This window comes from Ochotona princeps, chromosome 7 (genome assembly GCF_030435755.1).
Source record: "Ochotona princeps isolate mOchPri1 chromosome 7, mOchPri1.hap1, whole genome shotgun sequence".
NCBI classification, from domain to species: Eukaryota; Metazoa; Chordata; class Mammalia; order Lagomorpha; family Ochotonidae; genus Ochotona; species Ochotona princeps.
In genome coordinates this window covers 10,618,878-10,633,832 of record NC_080838.1, presented here as the reverse complement: position 1 = coordinate 10,633,832, position 14,955 = coordinate 10,618,878, and the positions used below count along the sequence as shown (strand labels likewise).

The 14,955-nt window shown below is 40.6% G+C and overlaps 1 protein-coding gene across 2 annotated transcripts in view; it reads left to right on the top strand.

The window, feature by feature from the left end:
• Positions 1–14,955, top strand: part of ARHGAP10 (Rho GTPase activating protein 10) — a 333,273-nt gene that overhangs the window by 204,121 nt on the left and 114,197 nt on the right. The window contains exons 14-15 of one of the 2 annotated variants that reach the window (XR_009245824.1): positions 4,704–4,738; positions 11,425–11,512. Coding sequence is in view for 1 of the 2 variants with exons in the window: in XM_058666789.1 (XP_058522772.1) it covers positions 4,704–4,778; positions 11,425–11,512 (163 nt within the window). In the remaining variant the exon portion in view is untranslated. Of the gene's footprint in view, positions 1–4,703; positions 4,779–11,424; positions 11,513–14,955 lie in introns of both variants that reach the window. The other variant, XM_058666789.1, reaches the window with a different exon arrangement.

Sequence of the window (14,955 nt, the reverse complement as noted above, 5' to 3'; positions counted from 1 at the left end):
GACTTTGTAAATATGATGGACCAATAAAATACTAGGTTTTCAGTAAGCTTCTCTCCTCAGGCTGCACATTATGGATTAGGTACGAAGCTTGTATTTGTGGGTAGTTCCCATCACCCATATGAGAACCCGGAGTAACTGCTACTTTCTGCCTAGGTTCTGAATGCAAGGGAGAAGAGCAATGCTTTTTTTTTTTTTCTTCTATCTTTCTGTCTCTATTTTCAAATACTTATTTTATTTGTTTTTGAAAGACAGAGTTGAGGGAGAGAGATTCCATCTGCTGGTTCATTCCCCAGATCGCTACAACAGCCAGGGCTTGGCTAGGCCTAAGCCAGGAACCAGGATCTTCTCTGGATCTCCCACCTGTGTGTAGGGGTCCTCCTGTGTTTTCCCAGGTCATTGGCAAGGATCTAGATGGAAATGGAACAGCAGAGCTCTGACACCTGTATGGACCCACTGTATGGACAGTGGCTTTACTTGCTATGCCACCATGCTGGCCCCAAAGGTTACTGTTTTTTCTGGTTTAATTTTTTGAAAAAAAAAAAAAAAAAGACTATCTTTAACTAGGATACATGGCCATGGCAACCAGTCATAAGGAAGCATTGGTGTGAGCTGAGTCTGCTACACCACAATGCCAGCCCCTGAGCTGATGGCTTGCTCTAACAATGGGGGTGGAAAAGACCATAGATAACAGAAATGGTTAGAAAAAATGAAAACCCGGAGGAACAAAAGACGCTGATGTTCAGTATCGTTGCTGGTTTGTGTGTGTTGCCTTGTCAGGACTCCTTCATAAAGTGTGCATGACATTGAAGACTGTTCAGGAAGCACAGCTGAGTCTAAAGTTTTCAGCAAGCGTATACGTGGGCTTGTTGAATTGAGAAAATGAAAAGTCAAATAATGATGAATTTCTGATACTTGGTGACTAGAAAGGGTGGTTCTTTGGCAGAGAGAAATTGGAAGAGAGATGGGAAAGAATATGATAGACTTACTAAAATGACTTGGCGTATTGCTTGCTCTGTACTCCTTAAATACATTGGATTTCTTTTGTATGAATGTATAGCCGTTCCTAGATACAAAGCATGCTTACATTCTCACGTTGTTAGTCCACAGCCTTTAGGAGAGATGACAAGAAACAGAAAATTTGGCAAGACTTGAGTATTTAAGGCACTGTTTTCAAGATTCTTTTGTAGTTTTATTTAAATCACATTAAGAAAAAAAAAAGCTGTTGAGTGGCTTTCATTCCCCCTTGCACCTTTTATTATGCATTAGCAATTAACTCTTCCTCTAAGGTTGATGAATTTGAGCTTGATCAGTTATCTGATAGTGATTACCAGCAGCACGGAGTGATGATTGTTGTTGAAGTAACACGTTCACTCTATCTCTCTACACTCTTCGGGCAGTTTCCATAGTGGCACACAATGTAGAGCATGACTTGCCCTTTTGTCTCTGACACTGAGGTCAAACTATTGTAAGTTTCTTAAATAATAGCAACATTGCAAAAAAGAGAAATCCGTTGGGATATTCGGCTTCTGGGCCTGCCCTTTTCTCATCCATGAGAAGGAAGGAATGAGACATGCCTTTTTTTACCCCCCTCATGGAGCAGGCAGGAAGGGCTCTCAGTGGCATGCCTCTGGGAAATTTCCTTTTTTTTCCTCCATGTGGCCGGGAGCTTCCCATAAGGAAGGAGCTTTGCTGCAGCTGTGATTCGCAAGTGTTCTACGTAGGTTTGTGGATGCTGGACGGCTTCACACTTGCTATTCTAGGTCTTGGGACGCTAATGGGATAATAGAACTGGGGGCACAGTTTGCTCAGGTGCCATAGTCAAGTTTAACACTGGAGGACTTCAGCAAGAGAAAGGCATTTTCTCTGGTTTTGAGTGCTTGATGTTCAACTTTAAGGTCCTGGCAGGGTAGGTTTCTTTATACAGCCTGTGCTCTTCCACTGTCCTCACATAGCCTTCCCTTTGTGCTTATCTGTGTCCAAATATCCTCTCCTGATAAGGATGCCAGTGACGTTGGTGACCGTGTTGTAAATTGTTTTAAGAGGTCTGTCTAAATGAGGTTGTCTTCAATTCATGTAAAGTGTATATTATAGAAAGGTTTGAACAATTTTTGCACCAAATTAAACTTACCTGTTACAAGAAAAACGTTTTTACTTAAGAGGCAGAGTGTGAGAAATATCCCACCACTAGTTCACACTAGAAATGTCCACAGAGCTTAGACTGGGTCGGGTTGAGGTCAGGAGCCTGGAACTCTGTCCAGGCTTTGTATGTGTGGCAGAGAGCCACGCGTTTGGGTCTGACTTGTTGCCTCTCAGGGGTGCACATCAACAGGGAGCTGCAATCGGAAGCAGAGCCACGCCTCGAACTCTGTATGGGGTTGCATGCAGCCCAGGGGTCATCTTTACTGCTGCATCAGATGCGCACGGAAACTTTAATTTTGCTTTGTTTGTTTTTGTTGTAAGTTGTAATTTCCACAGACTTTTTGAAGAACCCTTGTCCAGTCACATTTGGAGATTTAGGAATTCAGTGTGTTTTGTGTGTAGGTGTGGTCAAAATGTAGATCATAACACAAAGAAAAAGGACATTTGAGAAGCTTCAGAAAAATGGGTAAAGAATAATAAGTGACAACGAGGAAATAAAGAAAAGCACTGATTTTTGGCAAGGCAGAGTTCTAGTATGTTTCACATCTTAACATTTACAGAACTCACATGTTGTCTTATTCTCAGGACGTAGCCCCCTCAGGTCTGATGTGTCCTGGAGATGGACAGAGGCTTTCTGACTTGCTTAGCAGCGACTGGTTGGACTTGAGTCCCATTCTTTTGACTCTGTCATAATTCTTTTTAGATCCCCCTTCGCTGGGAGGGGAAGAGAAAGTGAAGCAGAGTGGGTAAATAGCATGGGCTTTCAGTTGCTAAGTTTTCTATTGTGTGGAAACACTGGAGCTTAAAGACCTCAAATCCTCAACCTCTTGTGTGCTTGTTGACATTCATTGTGCAGAATCTAAGCCTGCAGCCAGAAAGCTGCAACTCTTTGGAAGTCAAGATAATGACTCACCCCTTTGGGAATCATTATTTTGTGATGAACATTTTTAAGGGTAGAATAGATTGATAATATCATTCAGATTCCAGTTACTAACATTTTGCCACAGTTGCTTTATCTATCCCTGTTTCTCTCTTAAAGCAAATCCAAGATGACAAATAACTAAAGAAAAGGCAAGGAGGAGGAATAAAGAAAGTGACAATACTGATTTTAGCAAGGAAGAATGACAGTATGCAACTTTAAAAAACATGCTTTTTTCTTCCATAACAGTGTTGGTGCTACTCAGAGTGTTCTAGTTGCTTCATAGATGTCTTTTACAAGTGGCTTATTCAGATTAGAATCCTAATAAGCACATCTGCTCAGCACTTGACAGTGTGCTTTCTGGCCTTCATTTTCTGTTGTGCTCAGGGTCTCTTGGTCTTCAGGTATCTGCAGAGATAAGGTGCCTTGACTTAGTATTGTGCTGTTGAGCTTTCAGGGCTCTTCTTTCAAAGTTTCAGAGCACCTCCCTCTATAGACTGTAGAATTATTTTGTAGTTTTCAAATTTATTTTCTTGTGAATATTGTGTCTCACTTTAATTCTCAATGAATTCCTGAGGTCTTGAGAATCGTCCAGTGATTTCCTTTTATGTACTGATCCTCAACATATACTTTTTTAAAAAATTGTTTTTATTGAAAGGCAATTTTTTTCCATGGAGAGAGAAGGAGAGAGAATCTTCCATTCACTGGTTAACTACTCAAGCATCAGTAACTGCCAGAGCTGAGCTGATCTGAAACCAGGAACCAAGAGCTTCTTCCAGATCTCCCATGTGGGTGTAGAGGCCCAAAGACATGGGCCATCCTCAGCTGCTTTCCTAGGCCCATAAGCAGAGAGCTGAATTAGAAGTGGAACAGCTGAGATACAATATGGTGCCCACATGGAATGCTGGTGCTTGTAGTTGAAGGATTAGTGTGCTACACCATTGTGCTGGCCCCATCAGCACAGAATTATTTAAAAACATTTGTTTGTTTTTATTGGAAAGGCAGAGCTACAGAGAGAAGGAAAGACAGTCTTTCATTGGTTTACTTCCCAAGTGGCTGTAATGGCTAGAGCTGAGCCCATCTTAAGCCAGGAGATTGTTTTTGGTCTCCTGTGTGTTTACATGGTCCCAAGGCTTTGGGCCACGCTCTACTGCTTTCCCAGGCCACAAGCAGGGAGCTGGAAGGGAAGTGGAGCAGCCAGGGCACAAACTGGCACCCATTTGGGATTGTGGCAAGGGTGTTAGCTCTGAGCCATTGTACCAGGCCCAACATATAATTTTTAAAGGCTAAATATTCATGAGAGAAATATAAACAAGTAAACACAATAAACATTGCACTTGTGACACATCTTGACAAATTATGGGAATATACATTTTAGCGTATCCATGGTTCTTGACTCACTTCCTCAACATTGGTTTCATTTGTTGACATGGAACATTGTTTTATGAGATTGTTTTCCACCTACCACTTACAAATACCAAGCTGGCAAAAACAAGTTAGGAAACACTTATTTTTGTCAAGTATTATTTTTATAATCAGCAGGAATGCTGCTAATGTGAGTTAACAAAAACCCTGATTGCAAATGTCGATAACCACTTTTAGAATATGGTCTTGCATTTTGCTAACATGTTGTCTCTTTCTATAGGTATAAATGACCAAGGACTGTACAGAGTTGTGGGGGTGAGTTCAAAGGTCCAGAGACTTCTGAGTATGTTAATGGGTATGCCTCTTTTCTAATCATTTTTCTATGCATTATCTGTTCATGTTCATTGATTCACAGCTTCATCATTCATAGCAATGTGCAGTGTACTTGTGAATCCATGCTTTTCAGCTGCCTGGGTTGAGTTGTTTCCTGTGCAGAGACAGTTGGCTCAGAGAAGTGGTTCAGAATCTGCCTCAGCATAGATTATCTACTGCCTCTTTATTTGATAGGAAATGAGAGAAGAAAAGAATGCAGCTCATGGGCGTGTGTCTTCCTGTGCTTTGCCTGACTTTCAAGTTACCTGTCCAGAACCTTGACATTACAGTTGGTTGGACAAGACCACTGGAAATTGCTCGATTTTATGAGGCTTCCAAGGCTGTCATTTGACAGCGAGGGTCTGAATCTCGGGGCTTCATTGGTATTCACAGTGGCTTGTTTGTAGTTCGCACCAGGCTCTCCTCCAGATCCATGCATGCTCCATCTGTGCTGATAACACAGTGTTCTTTGGCACCGCAGACTAGAGGAAGCCAGAAAGTGAATTCATTTCATTACCCCAGACATTATGAGAATGACAAAGCGCTTTTGCATTGCACGCTGCTGCCAGTGCAGTGCCACCTGTAAGACGCTGCTCCGCCTCTCCACTCCCCAAAGCCGCCGCTTCGGGGGCGTTGGTGATAACTCATCAGACTTCAGGGCCTGCATGTCAAACCGATCTGTCATACTGGCCTTGCTACATATTAATTAATGTGATATCTCAGTTCAATTAATATTCACAGTGCCCTCAGGTATGCTGTGAACGCCTGTCTGCATGTGAAAGGCATCATAGCAAAGACTCATGTTTAGGAAGCGTAAACCCAGATGAATAAAATCAACTGACATGTAATGGATGGGATGGCTTGTTTGACTGTATTGGAGTTAAGGATTTAATAAGCAACATCTTTTTTAAAGCTATTAACTACGGGAAAAATTGCCCGTCATCAGTTGGAGAGCCCTTTTTAGAATACATGCGCTTTCATGAGCTGTTTTCATTTTCTGTCTTTGGTTTAACTTGGGTGTACAATTTTGGCAGTCAGATTTTCCTTTTTACCATTAGTGGTCTCCAGATTAAACAGACTCAGGTTGCTAGTGGTTCAGTAGCAGCTGGAAGAGTTTAATGGGATTGCAGCATCTGTTTTTAGTTAATGTTAAAATTAGAAACACTTCTCTCATGTCCAAGATGGTGCTCAAGTGAACAGAACTGGAAGCCACTGTTGGTGTCAGAGGTGGGGGAATTTGACTGACAGGCTCATTTTGGTGGTAGGTTGGTCATAAGATCTGGGATTATTTTTACAATCATCTTGTTCACATTCAAAGCAGGTTTGAATAAGAGAACCTGTGGTGACCTGGAAGTGTTAATCAGTCTCAAAATTTGTTCTTAATCTCCTAAAAATCCCACTTACCACAGCATTGCTGAACTCAGGTGGTAGTTTCATCTGCTTGTGGGAAAAGTCTCCAGATAGCCCTTCACTTACAGGGTGGTTTTAAATATTTAAAGCCTCAAAAATTCATGACCTGGAAAACGGCCTTCACTTCCTTTCAGACTCAGAGTTGAGACGTCATGCCCATTCCATTTACTGGCAGGGGAAATGTGATGTTTTTGATAATAATACAGAGGAGGTTAGAGCATACTTGTGACTTATCGAATTATTCATTTAGGAAGGCTACATAGTTCAGCTTTGTTTTTCTTAATAGTTCATCTCTGGCATGAATTTAAGATCATCTGAAAAAACGTTAGATTTTCATTGACATTAATAGTACTTTCTTGTTATTTTTAACCTACAAAGTACCTTGACAAAATAGACTGAACTATTTACTAATCAGTTTGATTTCCTGAAGATATTTATATCATGTCAAATAAGTATTCAAATGAAACTAATTTTGTATTTGTTTTAGCAAGAAGATTTTATTGTGTTGAAAATAGTTTATATTTAAAAAAATTATGGAAAATGCTTATTATGATAAATCTGTTTTTAAGTTTTTTTTGCACGAAAATGATTTTCCATGAGCTTTTTGAAAAACCTTTCTACAATACCATAGTTACTATTTCTCTTCAGCTTTTCTCACCTCCTTATGTTGTTGTAAGGTTATATCGTAAAGAGGAAAAAAAGATGAAAGAACCTGCCAAATTTTCAATATTGTGTTTTTTTTAACTAGTAAAAGACGATGGTTACTGAAAGCAATGTTTATTTCGAATTAGAATTTCTTTTAAAAATTTATTTATTTTGATTGAAAAGTCAGATATACAGAGAGGAGGAGAGACAGGAAGATCTTTCATCTGCTGATTCACTCTCCAAGTGGCCACACAACGGCTGGAGCTGAGTTGAGCCAGGAGCCTCTTCTGGGTCTCTTGTAGGTACAGGATCATAAGGCTTTGGTCTGTCCTTGACTGCTTTCCCAGGCCACAAGCAGGGAGCTGGATGGGAAGCAAGCCCGCTGGGATTAGAACCAGTGCCCATATGGGATCCCGGCGCAGTCAAACGAGGATTTAGCCATTAGGCTATTACACTGGGCCCCAAGTTTGAGAGTTTTGGAAGTGTATTTTTATTGCATTTTTCTTACAGAAGTAAAAGGTCCAATTGTTATGTATCTGGGAAGTTTAAAGAGATTTATAAATCTCTTTATCTGTGGTCACAGATAGAGAACTCTGTGAGCTACTGTTTACTTGATTCTCTTTAGTTCCCTAGAGCTGATTATTTGTCGATTATTTTCATAAGTATTTTCACATAAAATAGCTTGTGTTTGTGTCAAGTGTTTCATGTGTTCCTTAAATATTTAGGTATATGTTTAGCCTCTTGCGCATTTCTTTTTTCTTTGCTCTGGTATGTTTCCCTTTCATACATAGGATTGAAGTAGAGGGAAATAGTGTCATGCTTTCTCCTCTCCTCCTTTCTCCTCCCCCTCCCCCTGTCTCGTTTCTTCTTCCTCTCCTTTCTCTTCTCTTCCCGTATTCCTCATACCAGCATGAAGTAGTGATGGCCATTGGCCGTGGAGAACTCCATGGAGCAGTGGAGTTCATCCTGTGCACTCTTCTAGCCCAGGCGAAGGCAAAGGCAGTTGTTCCTCCCATTGGTGGTGAGTGTTTGCCTCTCCACCCTGTGAGCTGAAGACGTGGCCATTGGGTGTCCAGCAGGGCCTTGCTCTGGACCTGATCAAGCTTAGATTTCTATAAGGAGATGTCCATGTGAATACTTGGTGGCTTTCATTTCATCTACATGTCGTTTCCTTGATTTTCATTTTTGCTGTCACTAAGAAAGGATATACCAGTCTGAAGTTTTTTGTTTTCTATTTGTTTTCTTAATAGCAAGTGGCAGCATTTGGACAAGGCAGGAGAAAATACTAGGTGAAGTATCTTTGTCGGACAGGGTTCATGGTGTTTTGGCAAATGGGATAAGAGTGTAATAGATGAATGTGGTTTTGGGTTGGTCAGGATTGGTGTGATTAAAACCATCATGTGCTCCTTTTTCCCCTCTTTCTAATAGAAACATCAAAGTAAAAGAAGGAAAAACTGGTAGTTTGTGTGGCCAGGTGAATTTGGTAGCTATTTCTAAACCTAATTTGAAGAAAAAAAAAGAAGGTGGATGATAGTATTATTTTCAGGCAGTGCCATAGAAAACAAGAAATAAAAATAATCTATGAGTTTCACTATAAACGTAGTTACTATGTCCTGTAGGTTAGCTTCATCATGCAGATTGAAGGGAAAACTAAACTAGAACAATGATGATTTTTTATTATGAAGCATGTTTTCAAAATCTATTCAGTCAGTCCTTCATGCACTTTGAAATTGGATCTAACTCAGTGTTGACTCGGGGAGGTGGCAGCCGTGTGAAATAGACTCCAGTTTTCCAGTTTCGCAGAAGTGATCTGTGCTTCTGCCCAAATAGGAAGTTGAGTCTTTGTTCATATTCATTGAGATTGTTCAACAATATTGTGAGTTCATGTAGCTTGATTGGGAAGAAAGCAACAATCTTAACCTTACTTATGGTAAAGCATATTCTGAGTGGAAACACCAAGAATATTTTTACCTCTGAGTTCCATGTAAGTTATTCTCCAGTTCTGCTTCATCCCAGGGTGTCCACTGATTGTAAAGGACTATTCTGGATGATTGAGTTATTTGGAAACAATGAAAATTTAATAGAGAATTAGTAACACAGACACTGTGTAGTTACTAGCATCTGATGTGACAACTGCTCTTTAGTCCATTAATTTAGGAGGATGGCTTATTTTTTTCTTAGCGAGAATACGATTTTCAAAATACAGAATGATGTTTTGGTAGAAAGTTGGAAATAAAAGATTTCCTTTAGAAGCCTCTTGGATTTTAAAATGGTGATTTTGCTGGTAGCAGGTTGATTGAAAATGTTATTTGACTTGTATGTTAAAATGAGATTTAAATAATTGATTTAATGAGAGACAGAATATTCAGTTACAGAAGTAATTGGTTGGCAAAGCCTTTAGAACAGAATTATTTAGTCCTAGTTATAAAGGATTGCATCTTTAATCAGGGTGCTTAATTTGATTTCTTGAATGTATCTTTGGCTTGTCTGACAAGCTCGGTAACAAATGAGTTCTGAATTGTAGGAACTGATCAAAATGTAATCAGTGTCAATTGCCATTGTTGTAGTTTATTGCATGTTGCTGTCAGTTGCTGTAATCAAGAAATGTTGAAGGCTTGAAAAAGTCTCCAGACCTTTGAGTGATTGACTTCATATGTATGGTGTTATGCCTGTGAAATAACCATCATTTACTGTTTTACTCTGTTGTCAAAAAGTTTGAGACCCATAATGAGTTGTCATCCACCCTTGATCATGCCCAAGCCTAGAACTTTTAAACCATGACCCAGGGTGGAGGTCCCATCTTGACAGAATTTTCTTCTCAGTGCTTTGAAGGAGGAAATATTAAAAAGATTTTCCCCTTATGTAGACAACTACATTTTAAGGTAGAGGGAAAAATTTTTCCCAAATAGGCTTTTTTTTTAAATAGTCCAGAACAATGTCTGAATTAAGCAGTTTTTTTTTTCTCCCTTTGCATGACCAGAGTATAGAACAATAGGCAAGATGATGTTAATGACTTTCTGTCAACTGTCATAACCCATTTGCCACCTCCTTCCTTTGGGCAGGTATCACTGCTGAATGCATTTCTTCTTCAGGGACCCAGCTGTAGTACTATCCTGCTACATTTAATCATGGATGCAAACCTGCATAAATTCTCAGGATAGCTTTGATGCTCTCAGTTCTCTTCGAGAGTGTTTCTATACTTTGTTTTTGGCAGATGAAGAGCTGAAGCTGAGCAAGGTTGAGGCTCACTTGCGTGGGGTGACTTGGTTCATCTACACTAGGGCAGGTGTGAGGCCCATGTTTGTGGTGCTGGTACCGTACTCCTCCCTGCTGCCTGGCGGGTGCCAGGTGTCCCAGCCCAGGGTCCTAGGGATCCCAGATGCCACCATACTTGAGTGCCTGCCTTACCCACCATCATTCCATTTCACTTGAACCAGGACTGACTTTTTTCTTCTCCCTAATATCACTAACTCCTCTACCTGCTTTCTATTTTATTTCAGTTTTTGGGGGGTGCTACATGTATTTCTTTCAGAACTTCTTAGCTGTCTGAAAGGGCATTGGGAAGCAATACATTCGGTGCACCGAAAAGCAGTTTTAATTTAGAATGAATGTCAACAGAGGCTTCCAATAAATATTTCTTCTTAGAGTGCATGCATTCCGATGCTAATGTAAAAAATTATCCATAATAGCGTTTGAGAGTTTATGTGCCCTCTGTTTTGGTTGATCAGATATTTGTCTTTAGCAAGAGAATATTATCAGTACAAATCTTGAAGTGTGGGACCGTAGTTATCATTCTTTCTCTTACTGGCTTGTCATTCTGCAAGTCAGTTTGTCATTAGTGGTGACACCCTAGGTTTCCTCTGCCATAATGCAGTGTGATAGCAACATCACCCCCATAAAACATGTTGAACCGAACGCCAGCACCAGAAACTACCACAGGCTGTAAGCCAGGGGCACTGAAGAGCACTTTCAGCTATGTTGGCACAGGGTTTGATTTGGTGGTTCCGAGGCCAACGTTGCAGTTTGGAATACCTGCGTTTGAAACCCAACTCTGGCCCCTGATTCTAGGTGCTTGGCTAATGTAGATTCTGGGAAACAATAGTGATGGCTCAGTTAACAGAGTTCCTGTCACCCTGGGAGACGTGGATAGAGTTCACAATTTTGATCACCTCCTTCTCTGCCAATGTGGAAACTTGGAGAATGAGCCAGCTGATGGGATTGTGCTGTCAGTTTTACTCTTACTTTCTCTCTCTCTCTGTCAAATAAGATGGTGATGATAGCTAAATATGAAATACAGCTGTGGATGTTGAAGTACCATAGTATGTCTAATTTTTCTTTACTCACAAACAGTCCAACCCATATCCTTTTGCTTTGATCTGTACTACAGACTGTTGAAAGCATTGGAGATATCTAGATGCTTTGTAGTATTATGAAGAAATTGTGTGTCATATTTTTGTAGGAAACATTAGGATTGATTGTGGTTTGGCCATTTAAAAAATGTAAGTTTTGTTAATGGAGACTTTGAATGTTTAGAGTTTTAATTTTTTTTTTTAATATTCTTTTTTGCTTACTAGACGCAAAAACATGCAATGAGCTGGACCTAGAGAATTCTGTAGATTGGGAAGTGAAGACGATAACCAGTGCCTTGAAACAGTATTTGAGGTAAGCTCCTCTCAGCCGTAGAGGAAAAAGTGAACATAAAAACGTACTGACAGTCAAGTTCAACCTTATTAAAAATGTGCGCAGTAATGCTCCGGTGCAGTGGGGTGAGTTGAAGTGCATCAGTTCACAAGTGGATTGCTGCAGGACACAACTGGAATATGCAAACATGAAGATGAAAGCCACTTATTGAAAATTTTGAATATCTGTGTTTTAGGAAAAATTGAGAATTCTCTTCAAGTCTTATGATGAGGTTTCATGATAAATTGAAGTGTATATGTATTATGAAAGTACTTAGGACTGGAGTAGGAAAGGATTAAGCATTGTGATAAGTCATCACTTTCAAAAAGAGTTTAATGATAAGCTAATGTAACAAAGATTTGATACAGAGAATTTAAGAGGAGTGAGTGAAGGGGTGAAAGCAGAATCAGGACTGTGCTTCCGTGCTGTGGTTCTGAGACTTTTCTGTAAATGGCAAGGCCATGGCAGGGTTCTTGAAGACCAGCTCTTTTGTACTGTGTGCATGGTGGTGGAATGGGTCAAAGGTGCTTGAATTCCAGTGAGCACATTGCAGTGGGCTTACATTACAGCATTCTGTATTTAGGAAAATACTTCTAACACCTCAATTGTATAAGCCCTGCCTCTTCAGTTGTCTCCAGTCTATCTTTGATTCATCTGTCATTCTACCTGTCACTCCCTGCAGATGATACTTTGAGGATTTCACCCACAGTTATCTTATTGCACCCATAAATACTTGAGTGTGCACCTCAAAAAAAAAAAACTTAGAATATAATTATCCTTGACGTGGTTAATATCATCCACTACTTGGCCCCTATTCATTTCAGTCTTCAGTCTCTTGCACTCCATAGATTCTCCCTCTTTCTCTCTTGTGTTACTTGTTAGATCTGAATCACCTTAGAACTTTTTAAAAAGTATTTATTTCAAAAGCAGAGTAATGGATAGTGAGAAACAGATTGTCCATCTGCTGTTTCACTCCCTCAGTGCCACAGCTGGGGTTGAGCCAAACCAAAGCCAAGTGCCTAAAATTCCTTCTGGGTCTCTCCTGTGAGTGGCAGGGGCCCAAGCACGTGAACCATCTTCTGCTTTCCTGGGTACAGCAGCGGGGTGTGGACAGGAAGTGGAGCAGCTGAGAGAACTGTGCACTTGCGGGGTGAGAGCATTGCAGGTGGCGGCTTAATTTGCTGCACCCCAGTGACAGCCCCAATCTCCTAATCCCAGCTCACTTTTTAAAATAGAATTTTCCATGTTTTTGATATGCACACATAGGATTGTGTGCTCATGTTGTCATTGAACATGTAGCTAGTATATAACTTGTAAACTGACAGGGCAATAAGCTTTTTTAGATTTCGGTGAAACTTTCTTTAAAAATTGCATCAGTGCGGTTTTCTTCCTGTTATGTCATGTCAGTTGGCTTGTGTGATAACTAAATTTGTCAGTAGGTTTAGGTGTGTGGTACCTATTTTTAAGTAACTTATTTTAAAAGGATGTTTTCAGCTACTGTTTAATACTTAGTTTCTTTACCTGATAAATACATTACAGTTACCCTAATAGAAGCTGTAATTAAGATATATTACTTATATCCAGATTACCACTGGTAGTGCCAAACTATGGTTTGGGAGCAGATTAGTGTACGAATTGGATCTTGTTAGTTCCCGGTCTAGGATTGGAGGGGAAGCTCCCTGAAGACAGCCATTGTAGCGTGTCCAACAGCTGTAGCTGTGAGCATTGGTTTTGCCCTGTTGCCTGGTGTATGCTTGGTAGTGTCTGGAGTTCAGGTTGTTGGGTAAAGGAAAGAATATGAGATATAAACACAATGAATTGTGTATGTGAGTTTGACTGCCAGAGGATACTTCCATTGTAGGAGCTAGCTTTAAGTCCATTTTACAGGAGCAGGTGTTGATCCTAGCAGGTAAGATGGCAATGGAGACTCTGATTTCCCATTTATGTTCTGATTCTTTCCTACTCGCACCATCCTGACAATGCAGACATGGGAGGCAGTGAGCATGGCTCTGATGTTTGGGTCCATGCCACTCAGATAGGAAAGCTGCATTGTGTTCTGCCTCCGAGCTTTGGCTTGGTCCTATCCCAAGTGTTACAGACATGAGGGGGAGTGAACCAGTGGATGGAAGTTTTGTCTGTGTCCTGGCCTCTCAAATGAAAACCAAAGAAACCATCTTGCTATTTGATCAACTCAAAATTTGTATAGGTATAGAGATTGACCAAGGTGACTCAGCTATTAATGGGGAACGAGGGGGGGGGTGTTTAAAAATCAGTTTTTCTAGTAATATGTATGTTTTTTTTTGAGGGGGTGGGGAGGCAGGGGTATTCCCCTGCTGTACATGCTGTTCTTTTCCTTTGGGGCAGGAATTAGTTACTAAAAGATATATGTACTCAGCCATAAAATTTCTCTTCAGATGCTGGTTTTCCCTGAAGGTAGTGCCTTGTGGCCTCTGGTCTTGGGTTGCTTTTTCTGCTTTCACTTCTTCTTCCATTGCTTTGTCCCACTGAGTTCCACTTTGAGGCACATGTTGACTACAGGATGGCATTAGATGCTATAATTATAAAACTTCCCTTTTACCAGTATCCACATTCTGCCTGTCTGTGATGAAGCAATTATCATTAGATGGCAGATGCCCGGGGAGACTGAAGAGTTTGGTTGCTGTTCCCCCTCCCCTACCCATGCTATTTTTATGCACAGAAAATGTAATGATTAGGATATAATTGACATTTCTCTGTGGTAATGCACCAAATGGTGGAAATTGGAGTTTTTATCTCCATTTTGACTCCATGGTCAAGTATATTACTCCAAGAGAGTAGATACTGTTTTGTGAGCTGGTATAGTGTGGTGGTCAAGTGTGAGGTCTGGAGTCAACCAGCCTATAGGGTGGAAATCCCAGCTCTCTCCTCTGCCACACCATGGAATGGGACAGATTGTTTTTACCAACAAAAGAGCTCTTGCCTTTGACTTCTGCTTTCAGATAACCCAGCCACCTTGCTGGCTGGGCAGCTGGGGAAGGAGGAAGGACACAAACTCCAACAGGAAGGAAAGCCACTAAGGTCTTACAGAATGAGCGGTGACCTATTCATGGTATCTGCCTTCTTCATCCACTGATTTGGGGCAAATGCTTTTACTTCGAGTGTTTTAGAAGGCTGAGTTCCAGGCCCCAGTCTCTTTGTAATTTGGGTGTTCACCAGTGTATTCCTTGTAACATTTTCCCATTGTGGGAGGACAAATGAGCACTATGGTGATGTTTTCAGTAAAATGATTTTACCTGAAGGGAACTTCTTTTAAACCTGGGGATTGGAATGGGACTTTTCGGGAAGAAAATGCCAGCTTAGGTAAATGTTATAATTTATATCCCCCAGCAGATTCCAGTGTGTGGTGGAGAGGGATGGCTTTACAAACATGTTGGGTGAGAGATGTG